Source organism: Chelon labrosus (genome assembly GCF_963514085.1).
Source record: "Chelon labrosus genome assembly, chromosome: 5".
In the NCBI taxonomy this organism is placed as follows: Eukaryota; Metazoa; Chordata; class Actinopteri; order Mugiliformes; family Mugilidae; genus Chelon; species Chelon labrosus.
In genome coordinates, this window is record NC_140341.1 from 24,825,364 (window position 1) to 24,845,588 (window position 20,225).

The 20,225-nt window shown below is 39.4% G+C and overlaps 1 protein-coding gene across 1 annotated transcript in view; it reads right to left on the reverse strand.

Moving 5' to 3' along the window:
- The window catches only part of LOC311488037 (polycystin-1-like protein 2), a 36,140-nt gene extending 16,568 nt beyond the window's left edge, over positions 1–19,572 (reverse strand). Inside the window, exons 1-18 of the mRNA XM_084544540.1 lie at positions 18,842–19,572; positions 17,959–18,117; positions 17,657–17,866; positions 16,385–16,495; positions 15,034–15,271; positions 11,766–11,995; positions 11,398–11,588; positions 10,246–10,494; positions 7,598–7,742; positions 6,877–7,019; positions 6,594–6,773; positions 5,292–5,429; positions 4,044–4,190; positions 3,447–3,571; positions 2,480–2,594; positions 2,209–2,340; positions 1,090–1,203; positions 11–125 (exon numbers count right to left, since the gene is read on the reverse strand). Coding sequence (XP_084400666.1) covers positions 11–125; positions 1,090–1,203; positions 2,209–2,340; positions 2,480–2,594; positions 3,447–3,571; positions 4,044–4,190; positions 5,292–5,429; positions 6,594–6,773; positions 6,877–7,019; positions 7,598–7,742; positions 10,246–10,494; positions 11,398–11,588; positions 11,766–11,995; positions 15,034–15,271; positions 16,385–16,495; positions 17,657–17,866; positions 17,959–18,117; positions 18,842–19,187 — 3,088 coding nt within the window. The 5' untranslated portion in view covers positions 19,188–19,572. The remainder of the gene's footprint in view (positions 1–10; positions 126–1,089; positions 1,204–2,208; positions 2,341–2,479; positions 2,595–3,446; positions 3,572–4,043; positions 4,191–5,291; positions 5,430–6,593; positions 6,774–6,876; positions 7,020–7,597; positions 7,743–10,245; positions 10,495–11,397; positions 11,589–11,765; positions 11,996–15,033; positions 15,272–16,384; positions 16,496–17,656; positions 17,867–17,958; positions 18,118–18,841) is intronic.
- Positions 19,573–20,225: the final 653 nt, after the last annotated feature.

Consider the following 20,225-nt stretch of genomic DNA (forward strand, 5'->3'; position numbering starts at 1 on the left):
GAGAGATTACCTTGTGTAGCTCCCTGCTGAGGCATTTGCGTCATCGCTACATAATTCGTCTCAGTGGGGTAGTCCATATATCCAAGGAACAGTTTGAAGGGTAAAGGGTCCTCTGAAGGCACCATCTTTAAAATTGTATATCAGCAAAAACATCAGCAATGTATAAGCAGTCACTTAAGTTAAGAGATAAGCTGAACCTCTATTAATGCTCCGCTCAAACATTCCTGATGTTTTAACTTTAAGATTAAAGAAATACTACAACTAACTAGAAAAATGTTAGAAAGTCATGTGCACTGCATCTCCGACATGTCCGAAACTGTGCTCATGTACTCGTAACTCCCGCCTGGAAGACATTTCGATGCACCTCAGCCTGCCTATAAAGAGACTCCAGCAAGATGTGGTGACCCGCATGTATGCAAACAAACTCCGCGCAAGCAGCAAATAACTTTCATCTTTCTCTCATTAAGCAGAATCAGGCTGTTTCCTCAGAATATGAGCTCCCCACGACGATGTCTGTCCCTAAAAGGATTAACCAGAAAAGTGAGCTCCTCCTAAAGAAACAGGCTCGGGCGACGGCATCAAATCGATCAAGAAAACCTCGAAACCAATGAAACAGAATAAAAAAACAATACACTGAATTGTAACTGTGTGTGAGTGTGTGTCAGGCTGAGGATGGGAATGCCAGTCTGATAGTTATTGATTGCTGTAAAAGTTTGTACAGACATTTATATTCCTCAGAGAATGAATTGTAATAGCTGATCCCCTGAATTATATGGTAGAACTGTCATCTCAAGCCCTGCGATAGACTGGCGACCTGTCCAGGATTTACCCCGCCTCTCGCCCAATGACAGCTGGGATAGGCTCCAGCTCCAACACATGCCATTCCCATTGGTCTAAGCTGTACTTGCTGCTAATAATGCTAATTAGCATGTGCTAACATGGCTAACGAACGCGTTAAACCCTATAACTGCAAAACATCATTATTTAATGTTTCCATGCTGATGTGATCTTTGAGTGTGACTACAGCCTCACAGAGCACCTAGCATAGGATCTTGTCAAAATGTCCATCACATCAGCAGCCACACAGACCTTTAACACCAGGGTAGAGTCAGGCCAAGGGATGTCTATGATCGTCGTGCTGTAGTTCCCCAGGTCCAGAACCAAGGTGTTCACTTTCTCTCCATCAGGCCTTGGCAACAGAATCTGTGGGCCATGCCAAATGGCAGAAACAGATTCAGACAGACATCAATTTACACTTTGCTTAGAACTGTAAAATGGCTCTTGATAACTACACAAATTTGTGATCTAGTAAAATATTTAAAGCACAGATGTATATCCGCCACATGCAGCAGTGTGTTCCTACAATTTATCTCAGTGAGTGTTAAATTATAGACGATGAAAAGCATCTGAAGGTATGCAAAGAATCACAATAGGTTCATTACTAATTAACAGCCCAGTCAGGAGGAAGAAATGCATTAGTCTGGTTTCTATGACCCAAATATTTATTTGACACATTGGAGGGCATGTTTTATTTATGCTCATGATATGTTCTGATTTTTTTTTTCCATTCATGTCAGTGACTCTTGGACCATTTCTAAGTATTTTTATGCTCAACGCATGTAGCACTCCTGGGGTTCACAAAGTGTTAGACCAAGAAGAGATGTTTAAATTAGCTCAAAATAAAACCATAGATCATTTAATTTTAATGGAGCTGTGTGAGCAGTTTCCGTCCCCATTAATATCTCCATCATGGTTGGCAGTGCATAAAACAAGCAGTTGTATAGACTTTGTAATAATTTACTCAGTCGTATGCATGAGAGGGTTTCTGGGTGAGATTTCCTTGTGTTTAATCACACTTTGACAGCGTGACTCCACTCCAATTAGAGAGCACTCACAGTAACATTGCCTGCAGCCTCAGCACTTCTTAAAGAAGAATGCAGTTTTAAACTCAATTCATTTTACTGACTACGTCTTGAGCATGAAACGACAGTGAGGTGCTAAAGTAGATGCACTTTGAAAAACACTGTAAACACTGTTATCATTTTACAGTGTCACACTGTAATTCACGGAGCATCTGCTAAGTTCTCTCAGTTCATCGTCCTGTGAAAGTTGAGTCTGTTTCTTAAAAGAAATTATGAAACTATGTGTTCTCAAGAGAAGATCAGAGAATAGATCAACAGTCAGATGCTGCACGGTTGTGGTACTGACCTCAATATCCTCACTTAAGTTCTCCACAGGGATACTGGATCCATTTTTAGTTGTGAGGGACAGAGCGCTTATTAGGCCACTGATGTTCCCTCTCTCATTCCAAGAAAATGGGTTTTTATCTAAGCTCAGCATCTGTAAGTGCATTTAATAAACAAAGCAGGATTGAAACCCACTGCAAGTAGAAAATTGAGATAAACTTAGAACTAACACACACACCATCGGTAATGTGTACACAACACCCAGACACACAACAACCCTCCTACTCACTTACCCGCACATCCACCTCTGAAGGAAATATGTCAAAGGGCAGTGCTGGGAGAGAAAATGTGGCGCAGGAACAGTTGGGAATATTTATAGATTCTTTGTGCAAACTTCCCTGTGTCATTCTGTCAGAAAAAATAAGCAAACTCAAATTAGACACAGTTCTTCGCTTTATTTGGGGAGAAATACCCAGATCAAGTGAATGTCTTTCTTTCCCAGAGTTAGATGTAAAGCTCAATACAGAGATGGACACCAAGTCATTGTTTTGGAAGACACAAATAAGTCTCAAGTCTTTGTCCTCAAGTCCCAGGTCAAGTCACAAGTCCTAAACTTTTGATTTCGAGTCCTTTCAAGTATTTTTAATAATTAAAAAATGTGATAAAATATGTTGCAGGGAAAAATGTACAGAAAAAAGTGCTGATGGCACTATCAACCAATTCCATTAATCTCATCGGCAAGGATATTTTTCCTTTTAAACTTTCTTTGCAGAATAAATATTTGATAAAATGTGGAAAAGTGCAGCTGAAATCATTTCCACAGAAGTGCTGACATCTAATTTCCAAAGCACTAGAATGAGTGCCACAATACTAGATTTCTGTACTGTCTTGTTCTAGTCTCATCTCAATGTGGTACTGAGTCAAAACCACATTAACATCTGTCTGGCAAATAAGCATCTACAGCCAGGCCGTTAAACTAACTAGCATAAGGTAACTAGGAAAAATCCTACACTGGCTTTAATGTATGTGTTAAGTGTGCTGGGATGGGCAAAGTAAGGAACTAAGTCTTGTCAACAGGGTGGTTGCCGAGCAACTACTGGAGATATTTTTTAATTAGTGGAATTTAGTGGTGCAGACACACATTCACACATTCACACACTTGCTATATTTGTGCGTACTGTTTGTTTCTCCCTCTAACTTTGGGGTGGAAAATATCAAAAAGGGTTCTGGTTGGCAGCTATAGAGCCTAATGGACCTTACCTGTTAACAAATACACTAATATGACCTTGTTGGATTGTAGTTGGCCCCTCGCTGGTCTCTGTAAAACGTAACAGTGCACCCTGTGTATTGTCCAGTGTGTTGAGGAGGGCATCAGAGACGGATTTCTGCAAAGGAGAAAAAAAACAAAACATTTATGACAAGAGGAGAAGTTGTTTTCCTGGTTTGTAGTAGTTGATAATATGCTAATTCAGACTATAAAATTAGACGAATACTCAAAGAAGATTCCAAATAATCACTGGTCATGCTCCTGGTCACAAAACTCATCTATTCTGACAACATTTTAGTCCAGGTGGTTACCTAACATACTGTATTTCCCAGACAATTAAGGGGACTTGTGAAGTTGAACTTACTTTTCACACTGAGAAGAAGAAACTCGTTAAGTACAAAGAATGCAAAGGAGATGCACTTTAAACTCAGCCTGTCTAAATTCACCACAAAGGCGTTCTGCTGAACAATCTGTAAATATTCTTGGGATAAACAAACTTCCTCATGAATGGTCACAGCCACGGATCTGGATGTCATATTAAAACCATGCAAGTAAATCCCATCAGCCTGGATTAAAGTGAATGAACTCACATTGGAAGAATAGTCCATGATGTTGCTCACTCCCTTCACTATGATGCTTGCTGCAGTGTACGTTTGTTTCTTGTTTTCTTCACTTTTGCTAATGTTCATGTGGAGGAGAGACGAGCTGAGGTTTGCAAACAACGATGAAGACTCTTCCTGAAAGTGAGAATCAACTACACAATCATACAGATACATGCAGTGAGGACTTTTTACTGCAACGTCAAAAACATAAAAACACACTTCTACATATAAGACAGAGGTGGGAGGCGGAGACGAACAAAAACATATCATTGGACACTTGGAGGGAGATATGTACTGAAGCGCACCTTGCCACAAACTCTTATGGAAGGAATGAAAGTATTTACCAGGTTCTTCAGAACACCAGCAATAACAACTAAGATGGGACCAGCACATGGTAGCTCATGGTGGAGGAATTGTGGTACTGACAATGCCAATCATACCCATACATTCTGGCTGTGTCCTAAATTGAGCCTATTCTGGAAGGATGTTTTTGATGCTCTCAGAGAGGTTTTCAAACGGGATATTCCACAAACCCCTATAGTAACATTATTAGGAGCAATTCCTGAGGGCATAGAAGGAAGGGATGTGAAAAACCTCTTAAAAATTCTGCTTATAGCAGCGTTAAAATGCATAATCATGAGATGGCTAAAGCCAGATCCTCCTACTTATAATGTATGGATTCAGAAAATATGAGACATTTACCAGATGGAGCAATGGAAACCGGTCATAGCTCTGCTAATACAATAAGTTTGTAGCATAGCATTCCTGGTCAGGTACTAAACACATTTACACCATCACACCATGTCATTTGATATCTAGAGTGGATCTCTCTTTTTTTTCTTTTCTTTTTATTATTATTATTGTTATTATTATTAACAATATTATCATTATTTTATTATGTTCAACTATTTATCTTCCTTTATTTTTCTTGTCTTTTTCTCACTTTACATATGTGTCATTGAGCCTACGTTCTATTTATTATTATTTTATTGTACTGCTTTATTACACAGTGTTAAGATGATGTGCAGCTGTAAAAAGGGGAAAATGTATATAAAGGGAAATGGATTTGTCATGTTACCATTGTGAAAAATAAATAAAAACACACTTCTCCAATATCCAGTCTGAAATACATAAACACATTGAGGGCAGGGCTAAGGTGGGTGATCTATTCATTTGCACAAAGCAAGGAGCCACTCTAAGAGCAAATCCTAATGAGTGTGTACCCCTGTACAGTACCTGTGCAGAGGGACCGAGCTCAGTGCCTTTCTCGACGAGAGCACTAAGTCCTCTGGCGACCACTTGAACTTCTTCTGGAGTGCTCGTGGGGACTGCTTGTACTGTGTCAGTCATTATGCCCAGCATCATCTCACGGAGCTTCAAAAGACACGGCCAAGTACTTATTATTGAGTTATACTTTTTATTTTTTACTTTTTCGTTTTAGCAGTCTGAAATTGTTTAACCACATGAAGACACTCCTCAGCACAAAGGGGAAAAAAAGTAAGTCTCCTTTTTGGATTTATTCTAGTGTGTTGAATGCACCTCAGATGCAGAAGCCATCACATACTGTATGTCTTTATGGTCCTGTGCAAGTACACTAAAACTGCTTATTACACAAAATTACACATACAAGGTCCCCTATAGAAAACCCAACCCAACTGCCATACCAATCTGTCACTACCTCAGTGTAAAACTAAAGTAGTGACAAAATATGTGGTTTAACAAGCTCAAGTGCTCTAGAGGTACTTACAATCAAAGCTAGGTTATCCTTGACTGACTGAACAATGTTGGAGTGATTAAAGAGCTCATAATTCTTTTGGAGCCCTGCGATAGACTGGCGACCTGTCTAGGGTGTACCTCGCCTCTCGCCCAATGACAGCTGGGATAGGCTCCAGCCCCTCGGGACCCTCCAGAGGACAAGCGGTTACAAAAAAATGAATAAATGAATAATTCTTTTGGTGGAGTCTGAGCACCTGCCCACTGTGGAATCCTAAACTCCAAAGCATTAAAGGAGGTTGTGTTTTTTTCCCCCTTAACTGACATGTTATGAAGGGGCAGTTTGTTAAAAAAAATGAATGGTTGCAGTTTAAACCATTACTCTGCCCCAGACCACAGCAGCATGTGACACCGAGGCATGATGGAGGCCTGGTTGTAGGATGACAGAAGTTGTTGTGATGTCTATGTGGTGAAGAAACGTAAGAAATTCAGGCTAAAAAAAATAAAATAACAAATAAAACAGCACATTTAGGATCCAGGAAAGCCACTCTACTGCTGTACTCCACAGCCAATTTTACTTTCTTCTCTTCCTGTTAGTTAGTAGTTGGTGGTCTTATATACGAATAGTTACTAACTGCTTCTATGCTGGCTTAAGTACCCTTTAAGTTAATGTTTTGAACGCCTTTAAGTTAATATGTGTACGAGCAGCGCCACATCTGCAGAAAGGTACTACACTTTTAAAAAAAAAAATATGTTACATTTCTGCAGACAGTGCTTCTATGCACATTTTACTAATCTATATCTACATTCGCAGAGTGCATTTACCTCTTGTCTATGTTCTTTTTGTGAACTATCAGATGGATCATTGAGTTTATCTGCAACAGAGTTGATGATTTGTCCTATAGTTTCTCCTGACAGTAGACCTTGTTCCTTTAGCTGAGCCACAGCATTCTTTACGGATGCTTCGAGATCATCTTCGGTGGCAGAGGCTGGGGCATCCTGAACCTGAGGAGAAAGACGTGTTTTCTTACAGTGACGCTACAAAGGGCAATTATAGTATTGCCAGAGGTGTCCTCTTCTTAACACACCTCTCCTGTTTTTGACAAACCTTTGTAGTTATAGTGGTGCTGACTTCATATTCTGAGTCCTTTGCAGTTGCTGTTATAGTCAGGTCATATTCAGAGCTCCTGTCTCCAAGAGGAAGGAAGACAGACTTCACTTCATTGTTCTGACTGCAACGCAGATGCTTACCTGACAATGTTCAAACAAGAAAATAAGTCTGATTATTACGGAACTTGGCCAGACAAGTTGTTACTGTGCCATAAAGATGATTTTTAAAGTCCTGGAAGTACTCACCCCCAGTCTTAAAACAATAGCGACATTTTGGGCATGGAATTTCCGAGTTGCAAGTTACATAGAAAGAAGTGAGGATTGTTCCTCCCGGTGGCTGTATGTTACACGAGAGGCCACTAGGATTGCTGGTGGTTGCTGGAGCAGTATTAGCAGGGTTTTCAGTAGTACTTGGATCCTCTGTGGTTGTCTTTATGATATAGTGTTTGTAAAGTGGTTCAGCATTCCCTTTGGTAAAAAAATTAAATAAATAAATAAATGAAAAGGGTGACATTGATGCATTATTTCATACAGAAATTGCCATGATTGACTGAATGACTGGAAAACAGTAGATTACAAACAATATTAACTTCCTTGCATAAATTCAGTTCCAATAAAGAAAAACTACTCTTATCATGAACACTTAATAAAATAATTAAATAATCAGTATGTTTGCAACCTTTAAAATGGTTTTGTTAATCAAAGTATACAGTACATACCATAAGTTATCACCACAGTGGCATCCTGATGCTTGGTCTTGGCCTTCGCAAGATGGGTTTTACTCACAGTGTATTCAGTCCCACCGGTCTGTTTGCTGATGAGTGGCCTTTTCTCTGCATCTCTGTAGCATGTCCTTGTCTCTTCCTGTAAAGAAATCAATAAACAGTATGCTAAAGCCAGTGCCGAATAGCCAGTATCTGATTTGTCAGTGCCGAACAATTAAAAACACTGTTATCAGACTTACTTTCCACTCATTGTGATTATTTGGGTCCTCAATGCTCCATACAACTTGTGGACACGTGTTTTGACAATCCATTTTAATTTTTGCATCCGTGGCCTCCGATACTGGGTCACAACCTTGAGTACAAGTGAGACTGTGGTACAACAAATGTTTCAGGTTGGTTAACACTCAACTACTGTGGAATACTGACATTAAAATAAACAAGCGGTTTGGTAAAATAATAAAGGACACAACAGCCCTCCTAGCTCCCCAACATTTTTTTTTCATGTTTTTCGTGTCATGTCAGGAGTCTCAGGCATGTTAATTTCCATAGATAGGCAGAATCATACATATACATGAAATAGTTAAATTAGGTACCAAGAGCACAGAGGAGAAAGCAAAGAACAGCAAAAAAAAAAAAAAAGTACCTGATCTCAGAGGATGGGTCGAGCGTTGGTGTGAGCGTGATACAAATAGATTCAGTCTGCAGCACGACATTATTATTGCTGTTCCTCACATTAAAATGATACTTAAAAAACTCAAATGGATCTGGCAGGCAGTTTGACGTAATGGTGTGTGTCGCTGTAATGAATTGTCCTTGGCAATTACAGGGGTCCTCTGTGAATCAACAAGATAAGTCATTGTAGCACAGCAATTGACAGGCATATATAAAACATTTAGGATTCATTTACAGTTGTAAAACTGTATGAAACTCATTCCCTGGTCGTGATAATTGACTGTCAAACCTAAAATTGGAGTTATTCTGCTTAAAATAATACACATATTTTTTAATGTTATCAACAAGAATTTTGTAAATCTGTTCTTATTATTTTTACATAGGTTTTGTGAGAATGATAGTAACTACACTGTGGCCAATAAGGCAGGTAGGGCTCAGCAAATACGTGAGCAACACATTGTAATAAACTGCATCACATTAAGCATTTAATTCTGTGGTGCAGGACATAGGAATGGAAAGGAATTTATATTTAACCCTTTCTCAAACAAGTTCACACAATCCTCATTTAAGCTTATCAACAGCAGGTAAATCTCTATGAAGTTTGCAGTGCACCAGAGTTTTAATTTCGTTTGCAGTGCACCAGAGTTTTAATTTCGTTTGTCAAAAATCCTCAGGACACAGCTCCTCTCCCGTGCTTGTGCACAGGCAGTGATGTATTTTATGTCAACTGGCAGTGATAGTTATTCAGAGCTGAAGAGGGGAGCAACCGTACTGGCAGTCAGTAAGTAGGAGTATAAGGAGCAGGGGCCTCATGTACAGACTTGCGTGGATTTCCTACTAAAACGTGGCGCACGCTCAGATCCATAAGCACATTTCCTTTGTACATCCCAATCAACGTGGAATTGAGCGCACATGTTGTACCCGACCCCTTTTAAATATGCAAATTATATTTAAATTGACCCTGCACCTGAGATTCCCCTCTCTGCACGATCAGAAAATGAAAACATAAGAATGAGTAAGACGGAAAAAAAGAAGAACTTAACAGAAAGCGAATTGGAGGAATGAAACAGAACCAAGGAAGTGTCCAAGAAAGGTTTTTGATGCTCCAGATAATTAAGAGAGCTCAGCATCCAAATAAAAGATTACACTGTAAGAAAGAAAGTTATGGAAGGCAAGGAGGAATACGGATTAGTGTAGCTTTTCATTTTTGTAAGCACAGAGAAGGGATTGAGGGACTGTACTTGTACATTGAAATTACTGAAATTGCAGGTACAACAGTACATTTCACTGTGCATTGTACTATGTATAACTGTGCATGTGACAAATAAAACCTATCTATCTATCTTAAAAAAAAAAAAAAAAAGAATTGTAGCTTTTACACAAATCTCACTATATGTAACTATACTATACTATATAATCTACTATAATGAAAGAAACTGAAAAGTAGAAAAGTTTGATTCTTACTGCATTCCCATTCTCCACGACTGGTAGTTTGTGCGATTACTCTATTTACTGAAAGCGTGATACTAAGATCTCTGCTACTTATTGAAGCTGAAGGTACTGCAGTGATTTCCATTGAGCTTCTGACAAGCCTAACATGCTGCTCTCTCTGAAAATAAACAAAAGGGTTTTTAAATATTGCAGTTTGAACCGTGAGATGGATCAAAAACAGAACAGCCAAAAGAGGTACTTGTTCCTTAGAACATGACTTTGCATCTAATAAAACCTCATATTGTTGTAAAACAAATTACCGTTTTCCTGTTAAAGCCTAACAAACGGTCATCATGACTATTTAGTTTAACGACTGAATCCTTGTTGCGGGAAGCAAACGTATCCACATCCACTTCCAGAGAGGAGAAGGTGTTCCATGCTCTGAGTTTGACTTCAACAGATCCTGCAGCAAAACATAAAGCACTGAGTCACCCCTAAGATGTGTACATACACATTATACATCAGGTATTTTGCCTCACGCGTGGCCAAGTTTTGTTTACATTTTCCATACCTTGAATCGGGTGTCCAATGTGAAAAATGCCCTTCGTTGTATTCATTTCTCTGGTTTCAGAGTATGAGGTATTCTCTCCAGTCAGAAAGAAGAGGAGCACCACAGGCGCTCCACGTTCAAGGGAAACACCAAGAGTCATACCTGCAGAGTCTAAACAGTCGTTCCTCTCTGTTAACATGGAGGCCTGGAGCCCAACTATTTTCTCCAAAATACACACCTGGAGCATATGAACAATTACAAACAAGACAGTTTAATTTAATTAGTTCTTATCTGTAAAATGTATCTCTATAGGTAATACAATGATTTGGTAATTATATGAGATAGCAGGCCTCCATATTTCACTGCCTAATGAATAAAGACGTTAGTGTATTGATTTGGTCAGTTAAGTACTCAGCAACGATTCATAGACCTGGCATGTCTTTAAGGAAGTTTAATTTGTTCTGAAAGGGCATTAATGTGGTGATTTATAAACGAATGAATTATAAGATAGAAGGAAGGGGAGTATTTATGTTCCTTTCTCCTCACTGACCAAAAAATATTGTATAATAGTGTACCGTGATAACGTTGTTTTTTCCAAATCTTTGATAACAACGCCTCGGTAACAACTGTGACAAAAAGAGAAGAGCTTCTGTGTTAACAAAGTTATCTAAGGCTTGTAGCTGTGCGGATATTACATTTATCTTCTGCAATCAATAAGCAATGTGTTTGGCATTCTGGCAGCAATCCTGGTTTAACTATGATTAAACGTGATACACTTCCACACCGTGTCGCAGTGTTTAAATCTATCGCACTGATTAGCGTAATGGACACACCAGGACTAGAGCTCAGGATTTCAAACACTGAGGTGATATCACAAGATGATAATCTGAATGAAATTCAGAGGGGTAACGTATCCGCTGTGTTTATGGTGTTTACTGATATGCCGCCAACTAGCTGATTGGATTCCATAATTAAAGGTTAATTTTAATTTCTCCTCAATCAGCCCTTTAATCAAATGATCAAAATGTTAACTTCCAACACTATTTTTCATACGCAACTATTAGAATCATAAAGATAAATGAAGGGACGATGAGCCGTGTGATTTGTTACTGTTTATAATTGATTTTCAGTGTCGAGTTACCTGCAGGTCTGTGGACACTTCAGCCAATGTGACCATGTTAGAAGCATAAAGTCTCAGGCGGTGGCAGCCCGGCCCGAGCTGCTTCACCATTTCAGGAGTCACTGTGATGTTCTGGGGCACATTCCCTCTGACCACAGATAAACCGGACAACAACTTTTCATCCCTTTGGATTCTGTAGGCTACATTTGTACCTGAAGAAAACAAAAAAATATAAATGCATGTTGAATGAAAAAATTTCCAAAACACACATTGAAACGAAAAATTACTAAAATACAAAACCTGATGCTTGCTGGTAAGAAGCTGTGTCAAAGCAGTAGCAAATTGCACATGATGAATTGTGATATTTTGGTCACCTTTAAAGCTTTTACCTGCTTGTATTTCCATTTGAATTTTAAATGCTCCTCCATACAGGGCTTTGCAGTTGGTTTCATCAAAAGACAGGTTCCCAGCATAGCATCTGATGACACCAATCTTTGTGACAGGCTCTTCAATGGTAATTATTTTCTGGGCTGTAACGTGTATTTCACTGGTGGTGCATTCAACCCTCACAACAAATGTACTTGGATGAGTGTATTTGTGCACCACACTGCTCTGCAACCTGAGGAGAAAATCCACATACAGAAACAAATACTAGAGAAGTTATTATGTTCATCTTGGGGGGACTTTGGTCTGGAGTCACTCTGGTCAGAATATATTTTGCCTGGTGAAAATCTGCCAGGCCAATCGAATCATTTGGGTGGACTTTAAAGGGTGATGGACCAGAGCACAGCAGACCATAAAGAAAAGTGGACGACTCTAAACCATTTTCCTCCTTGTGAGAGTTTTTCGTTAATTTTGTAATCTAGATTTTGTATCTTAGCTAACCTGTTTTCCGCAGTGGTTTTGTTTGGCCTCCTCAGAGAGTGATTTTCAGTTATCTAGTGTTTTGTTGCCTGGTCATTTTTCTCTCCTCATAGAGAGTATTTTTGTTTTTTGTGAAATAAAGTCAGATCTGCCAAAATCATTCTCTGTGTTTTCTGAGTCCCGTCCTGACAACCGTAAGAGCTGGAAAAAATAAATAAGTGTATAATCGAAACATTTCTTTGTAACTGGTGGAGGTAGAGCAGAGCGCAGTATTGATTAAATGAAAACGCAAGTGAGTCTGGCAAAAGTGTGGGCAGGTCATCAATAACGCTGCTCCACGTGGCTCCACTCTTGGACCGTACTGCGCAGACTCTGGCTCCAAACTTGCAAGATGGTGCCACCCTTATCCCTGGGAAACTAGTGTCAGTTTGGCCAGTGCCAGGAAGTGGCGATACGTTGTCCATATTTATATACAGTCAATGCTGGAGAGTAACATAGTCATCGATGTCATCTGAGAACAATGTGGCTCTGATTGGTTGTAGAACGATACATAAGGACTTTTTGTCACTGTATCGGTTGAAACACGCCCTGTAATGAAAGCCAAATGTCGTGTTACCAGACTTACCAGGCTATGCCAATACTAATGTTCACATAAATAATTAAGGGTGTTTTTGATGATATTCTATGTGCACAGTTTCAGTCTGGCAACTATTTACTTGACAAATATCTAATGAGACACAGTCCATTGTTAGTTATTTTAAAATGCATCCACTATTCCGTCTAAATGGCATTTTTGACCAGCTCTATCAAAATAACAACCTGCACATGAAATGAATTGGTTATAGATTTTTCCCATTAGGCTACATTTAAATGGAAGTACCCAGAGCAGCTAGTAATGTAGTGTATTATTCAGCAGAACTGTGTGAAACGGTACAAACAGTGTGCAGTGTGGCACCACTCCCAAGAACTGAAAAACAAAAACAACACTCTTGAAGTTGCTGCTCATAATATCCATGGATGCAATACACACTGAATTTTAAGGCCAGCCATGAATGTGTGGTGCAGGAACAAGACATTCAAGGAGAGTTATACAATATTTCCTTTATTTACCTCAACCTTGGATCGTAACAGACCTTCAATTCATAGTAGGCTTGTAGAGGCAGGCCTTCTTGTCTATTTCTCTAGTTTAGAAAAGTATAACTGGATTGAATCAAGAGTGCATTATTGGTCTTGTAGAGCCAGGAAGAGTATTGCTTCTCTGACAACCTAGATGCGTCAACTCCCGTCCTGCTGTGCTTGTGTGAGGGTGCAGCTCTAGCTACAAGCAGTAGAGCTGTCAGTGGGGAAAGCTTTTAATGTAATGAGTTGTCTTCGCGTCACCAGTCACAGCGCTGCTCCACTCCAGTGACACATGCACACACAATGAATGGAAGAGCAGAAACTCATGTGAGAGTCTCACACTGAGCTGACATGAAACAAGGGGTACAGAAATTAGGAAAATAACCCAAATAAAATATAGTTTTTTCCACCTTTGTTTTGGCCCTAGCCTGTATATGGGAATTTATTAGTGAGTGTTACCATGCTTTTACTGGGTTTGTACATAAGGAAACTTCCAACTGGAAAGTCACGATTACTGAGTTTGTTAACACTTGTATTAGTGTCAAAACAGTACTGCACACTTGTGCTTAACTTTTGTAAAACATTCTTATCAACCATTATTGCTAACAGTAGCTAATGACAGAGTCTTGGCTTCCCGACTCATTGTACCTCAACGTGGTCAACTCAGATGTAACATCACTCCTACCTCAGGTTTACTAAGTAAATAAAACAGAGCATATTGGTGCATTCAGGTGCTTCTTTGATTATTTCATTTTCTTAGTTGGGAAGTTGTTTTCTTGACTTTGGTTTGTTCGTGCACTTTTAAGTTGCAATGTAAAAACAACATGGATGATACACAGATGATGCATTATATCCTTTTCTTTTCTTTTTTCCTTTGCTGCAAGTTGTTTGTGACCACATGGAGCCATGCAGCTATAAAGCCCAGTAAATGCTCTCACTTCCTGTTTGACACATACAATGCCACAATACTGGTATTTTGCTCTTGTATTAGTGGAGATACATTAAGGCCTGCAAAACTTTAAATGTCAAACTTCTTAAAAAGCAATATAAAACAAAGAAAAGAAGTGAAATCACTGTAAGACTCATTCGAATCTAGAGCTACAACTCCACATTGATGAATGGGTGCAATAAATCGTAGAACTACTGGTACAAATGTGTTTCTGGACATTTGATACTGCAACACCAGTATGTAAATATTTTATATAACACGTGTCTCAGTTGAGTTCAGTGGAGTTTAAAACTCCACAAGGGGGCTCACTTAAGCACAAGAACAAAGCCACAAGATCGGGCAGAAAAAAAAAAAAATAAAAATAACAGTTTGGAAAGAGATCCAGGGTTTTGGGAAGAATACAATTCAAAAAGAAGATCACTAGAATATAATGGCACAGAGCTCAAAGACAAGCTGTCAAGTTCAGTGTGGTGTGTAATGAGAGGTCTAAATGGGGAAGTGCCTGTTGGTGAGCTAACTGAAGGAATGGGCAGCAGGTGAGGTGTTGCGTGCAGGCTGGTGACTGAGAGCCGAATGAAGGACACACGGTGGGTCGATGGGGTGACACAGGAGGTAGGGGTGAATCTGGACTCAGCACACACTAATAACAGCAACTCATTGAGTGTAACCATCCGAGGTGATGCACATTATTGATTTTTGTTTCCAACCTGCATGTTGTTACTCACCCCTCTGGACCATGCAGATAAATGACGTGGCCATCTCCAGTAGTGAGCTTGCAGCTGATGTTTTCCTGGGGAGAATGTAGGAGCCATTTCACTCGGATGGTGACATTATCAAACACAGCAGCCGTGGTGCTCACTGACAGCGTGAGTCCTGGTGGAGGGAGAGAATGACCAGAAATTTTGCGCAGTGCTCGTAACCGACTGAGCTTCCAAAAAAAAAAGAAACAGACAAGCACATCATCTCAGCAGACAGCAGAGTGGCTCAGAAATTACAGGGTTATTTAATTCAGCAGTGTGATCTGCTTTTTTTTTTTTGACATCTATTTTTTACATGTCAAATGAATAAACTAATTATACCGACCTTCTTCAGCTTTGGATTAGACATGCTGTTTTGTTGTTGTTGTTGTTGTTATTTTCTCCAACCAACCACCAGTGTGCTGCACAATACAATGTGTCTAATGGATATTACCTTGTAAGATAAGCTTACACACATTTCTGTAAAATATAATACATCCACATTTAGGACTCTAGGAGAGATGTACTATACGACAAGGTAACATGATGAACAAACACTGAAAGGATTTCAGGTCTCTTTCTTCTCCATCTATTCTTTAAAACATGTTATGAGTATATTCAGCATGAGCACTAAGCTGAGGTTTACACCACTGTATCAAGAAGAGATGACATAACTTGTCACTGAAATGTCACAGAGACATTTTCATGCCTACGTTTACTCCTGGCCATTAACTTGACAACTACAACATACAAATGAGTGACAAACAGGCGGTTTTTACCACATTTGGATGTGTCACTTTGAGGCACAGCATAGGTGTTAATGACAACTTCAACAATAGCCCTGTTTTATTCAAGCATGTGTAAGTAAAACACTAAATAAAAACCTAGAAAACAAAAATCAAGAATATTGCAGATCATGACGCACATGAAGCATGTGATTTCTTTGTCCCTGAAATTTCTGCTCCACCGAAGAGACAAAACATAATTATATGTGAAAAAGTGACTGCTGTTTTTCTGTGCATTCCTAATGCCTTCCTTTAATAGCACCTGACTGGATAATTAAAAATAATTTTTTTTTAAACTTGTCAAGATGGGTGAAATTAGCCACAGAGGCCAAAATGTCTTGTGAAATAAATTAACTGGCAAAGTTTTAAGAGACTGGAAGAGGTTCTGTAACTTCTCATCACTTCTCTAAGGCTTCTTCGGCTTTTGAACACGGTCATGTCTACTTAAAAAAAAAAAAAAAAAGATAAACTAAAGGGTTAGGGTCCAATCTGTGGGACTTCTACTGGATGTGTTATTCCTTGGGAAAGAAAGAAATAATTGAGCTGTGACCTACCATCCTTGCAGTGGTAGTCCACAGACAGGTAGCTCCTCAGCCCAGGACACGGTTCTCTGAGGGAGTTCATAACGTCACCAATCTGACAGATCTGCCGGCCCTGGCAGTGAGCTGGGCAACACACAGAAAATAATCATCTCCTGATAAGGCACACTAATCACTATAACTGCATGGAAAGTTTTGCAAATTTGCTACTTCATATTTAGCACTTCGTATAATGCACTTCTCAAACAGTCCTACCACAAAGCACTTTGCATCCACCCACACAGAAAAGGCTTAATACTTTTAACCACTTGCACAGGCTAATTGTGATGAACATGACAGTATATTGTGAAGACCAGTTTAGAAAACTCTAAGTAATCATGAGCAGCACCCATTCTGCTTCTCTACAGGACAAGAGAAACAGGGGGTGTATGTGTTGGTATATCTGTATGCCAACATAAGCAATTAATGAGCACAAAAAATCCACAGGCTGGCAAAAGTGGTAGTAATGTTCGTGTAGAGTCAGTGAAGCCTGGTAAAGTGTTGTGAACAGAAAACTGTGTTTTGCATATTTCATTCAATTAACAGTTGCTAGTAGACAACCTATTAGCCTGCAGCTGAAAAGCTTATTATACAAGTAAACCAGCAGCAATAATAGATCGTTAGAATACCTACAATACATGAAGTCAGTAAATGCACTTTAAAGTGTAACATATGGTTTTCTACATACACTAAATATTCACTATGAGCAATGTATTTAATATGAATAGATAATAATAATTTCCTTTTTTTTCTAGGGAACACAATACTGAGTAGAGGTGTGCACTAAAGTGCCGCTGTGCACATAGACCCAAAGCAGAGCGAGTCTGGAAAATGAATTAATGGGTAGTCTGCTTCTGTTAACAGTTTAATACGCGAGTCAATATTTGCTGAGAGGGATATCATTTATGTATCTTTAAGGCAATTAAGCTTTTAAGCTATGATTGTGCGGGTTTTCTTTCATAAATGTCCTGATGGGTAATTATTCTTTTCAAGCGAAGGTCTGCAGTGAGATAATGTGTACTTTGTAATACCTGCCACACTCCCTTCACGAGTGAATTGAATCTCATCCCGGTGTTCATTCATGCAAAACCTTTGATCAGTGTTTGTTTTCCTATTACGGCAAATTGAATAGACAACTCCTGTTATGAAACTATGATTATTGTGCTGATCAGACCAGTTACACGCCTGCAGGAAGTGATATACAATCATAATAATTATGATAGATTTATAACTATTGCACACACACACACACAAAAAAATTATTTGTTTCACCTGTTATTGATTCTGCAACATCCACCCAGCCGCACTCATGTTGTGTGAATGATAGTGGAGCGAGCCGGGGCCGACAGTAATGGATGTTCTTACGACCATAGAAGCTGCTGTCTATCATCACAACTTGACCAGAACCGCACTGCAGGGCGGTGTTACGACCCGCACACACAATGGACCTCCCAAACTCTGAGAAGAATACAAAAGCCTTACAAAGTGGTAATTCATCACAGAGAGGTTCAGATTGCTGCTTTGCTCGGGCTCTTCATTAGAACACGTACCGGACTGGCAGATAAAATGCATTGGTTTGTTACAGTCTCTGATGGTTTCCCACTGGAAGCCAGAGTTTTTCAGCATGTGTCCGCAAGCTGCGTCAGGCTGTGGGCTGCTCACCCACTTTGAGTAGGTGACAGGTGATCCATCCAGCCAAGACAGGGGACCTGATGATGAAGCAAATCACTCTTGAACATATGTAGAGCAAAACCACTCTATTCTACTATCTACCTTTGCTCATTTATCATAGACATATCTTGTCAAGCACTTGTTATGACACAATATTTCAAACCGGACTCCTGTTGTTGCAAGTAGCAAAATATTTGTGCAATGCCAAAATAATGATATTAATAATTTAGTTCAATACACTTTAAACTTGGTAGAAAATTGCATTTTTGTGGAATAATGGATCTTGTCTACTAGGGAAGGCCAAACACATTTTGTGAACACACATTTGGAGTAAATAGAGACATGGTGTGTACACACAGTTTTATTAATATTTAAATATGAATCATGTCTTGCAGATATACAGTATCAATACACTGGATGTGTGAAGTAGTTTTTCAGTGTACTAGAAACTAGTAAAAGACTGAATGCCTCATTTAAGACTATAATTATTGCACAAAGTGGTTGAGAATGATATTTGAGTATATTTCCTGTCTCTACGTAAAGTGTTATTTTCATTCTGAGGTTCTATTCCATTTCCTATTCCAAGCCACTTGCCACATCATTATCACAGCAAATGAAATGTTTCATATTCATTTTACAGCTTATATAACTTCTTGCATTGCTGAGCATTTTCTTGCAAAAGATTTTTGATCTAAACTCATCTGTCAGAGGCAGATCATACTTCATCAGATCATACCTTTAAAGTTCATGATCTAGCCCAGCAGTTATCTGTTGTCCACCTTTCTCCCTTCTTACCTTCACTTGACACAGAATCCTGCTGATTTGTATTGGAGGACGTCGCCAGTCCAAGCCACACATCCTCATCGGAGTCCAGGTGTCTCTGAAGGAAACGCTGAGTGTCTTCATTGGGGATGAAGGCGAGGTGTCCCCCTCTCTCCTCGCACCATGCTTGAGCGCTGAAAAACGAGCGCTGGAGACCCACAAACTCGAAGCAAGAGCCTTTGAAGGCCTTCTGGTGTTCAGGACAAGAAACCTCTGTCTCATTTTCAGCGCCAGCCAGACAGCCGGGTGTCATCAACATCAGCAGGTACACGGCTGCCCAGATCATCCTTTCTGCTCTCACCTTTAAAAAGCAATGTTCTCACTGCTTCAATGTTAAATTCTTGGAGGTTTCAGAGCAGCGACTGATGCTCTGATATGCACAGCCTACTGCCAACCTGCTTTTAAAGGGGTCAGACACGAGCGCCTCTCGTGCACCTTTTTCTGGTTTCTAGGCAATGTTGTTTACCTTACATCCAGACTCACTCAAAAAGCAATGAATGCATTGCCTTTGTACACAGACAGCAACAAAAGAAAAGGAAACTAGGGAGGGCAGCTTGAAACAGATGGCAAAGTACCTGAGGTGAGGTTTTAGTAGTGTTGGTTTTCTTTTATGAGTTACTAAATGATGACTGATTCATCAAGAGCTGAAAGAAATTAGACATATATTCACGTGTGTGTGTGCGTGTGTGTGTTTACATCTTTTTTTTTACCTGGTCAAAACAACGAATACCCATGATGATAGAAGCCTGGTTACATGTGGAATGATTCAGTGGAAAAGGATTTATTGAACCATGAGTATAATTGATTTTATCATAAAAAAATGGAAGGCTTTTTTTATTGAAAGAGAAAAACGGCAAATATTAACCACGAATCCTATGTACATTGCTTTTAATAGAGTAAAAATATATTTAAAAAAAAAAAACATTACGTTTGTGTTTAATTCATAAATTTGGTTGTATTGCTTTCAAAACTGGCTGGATGTGCAAACACTGGATACGTGACAAAAACATGAGCTCCTCCTAAGGTTCTGGGGAGCATTATTTGTCTTTATACTGAACATGAATAACATTTGAGTTTCTGTAAACTGAAAAAAAAAAAAAAAATAGCATTACTCAACCCTGTCAGCCTGTGATCCTCTCTGTCAACACTGGACCGCTGTGTTGAGAGGGAGGACTGCATTCACCTTTTCCCATCACAACTAGTTCTTCTACATCTGCGCTTTAGAATTGGTAAACAATAAATGATCTACTGTATCTGACTCATGCGATATGCACATCACACAAAGAACTCTCGGGTTGCCTGGCGCGCAGTGGCAAGGACAAGA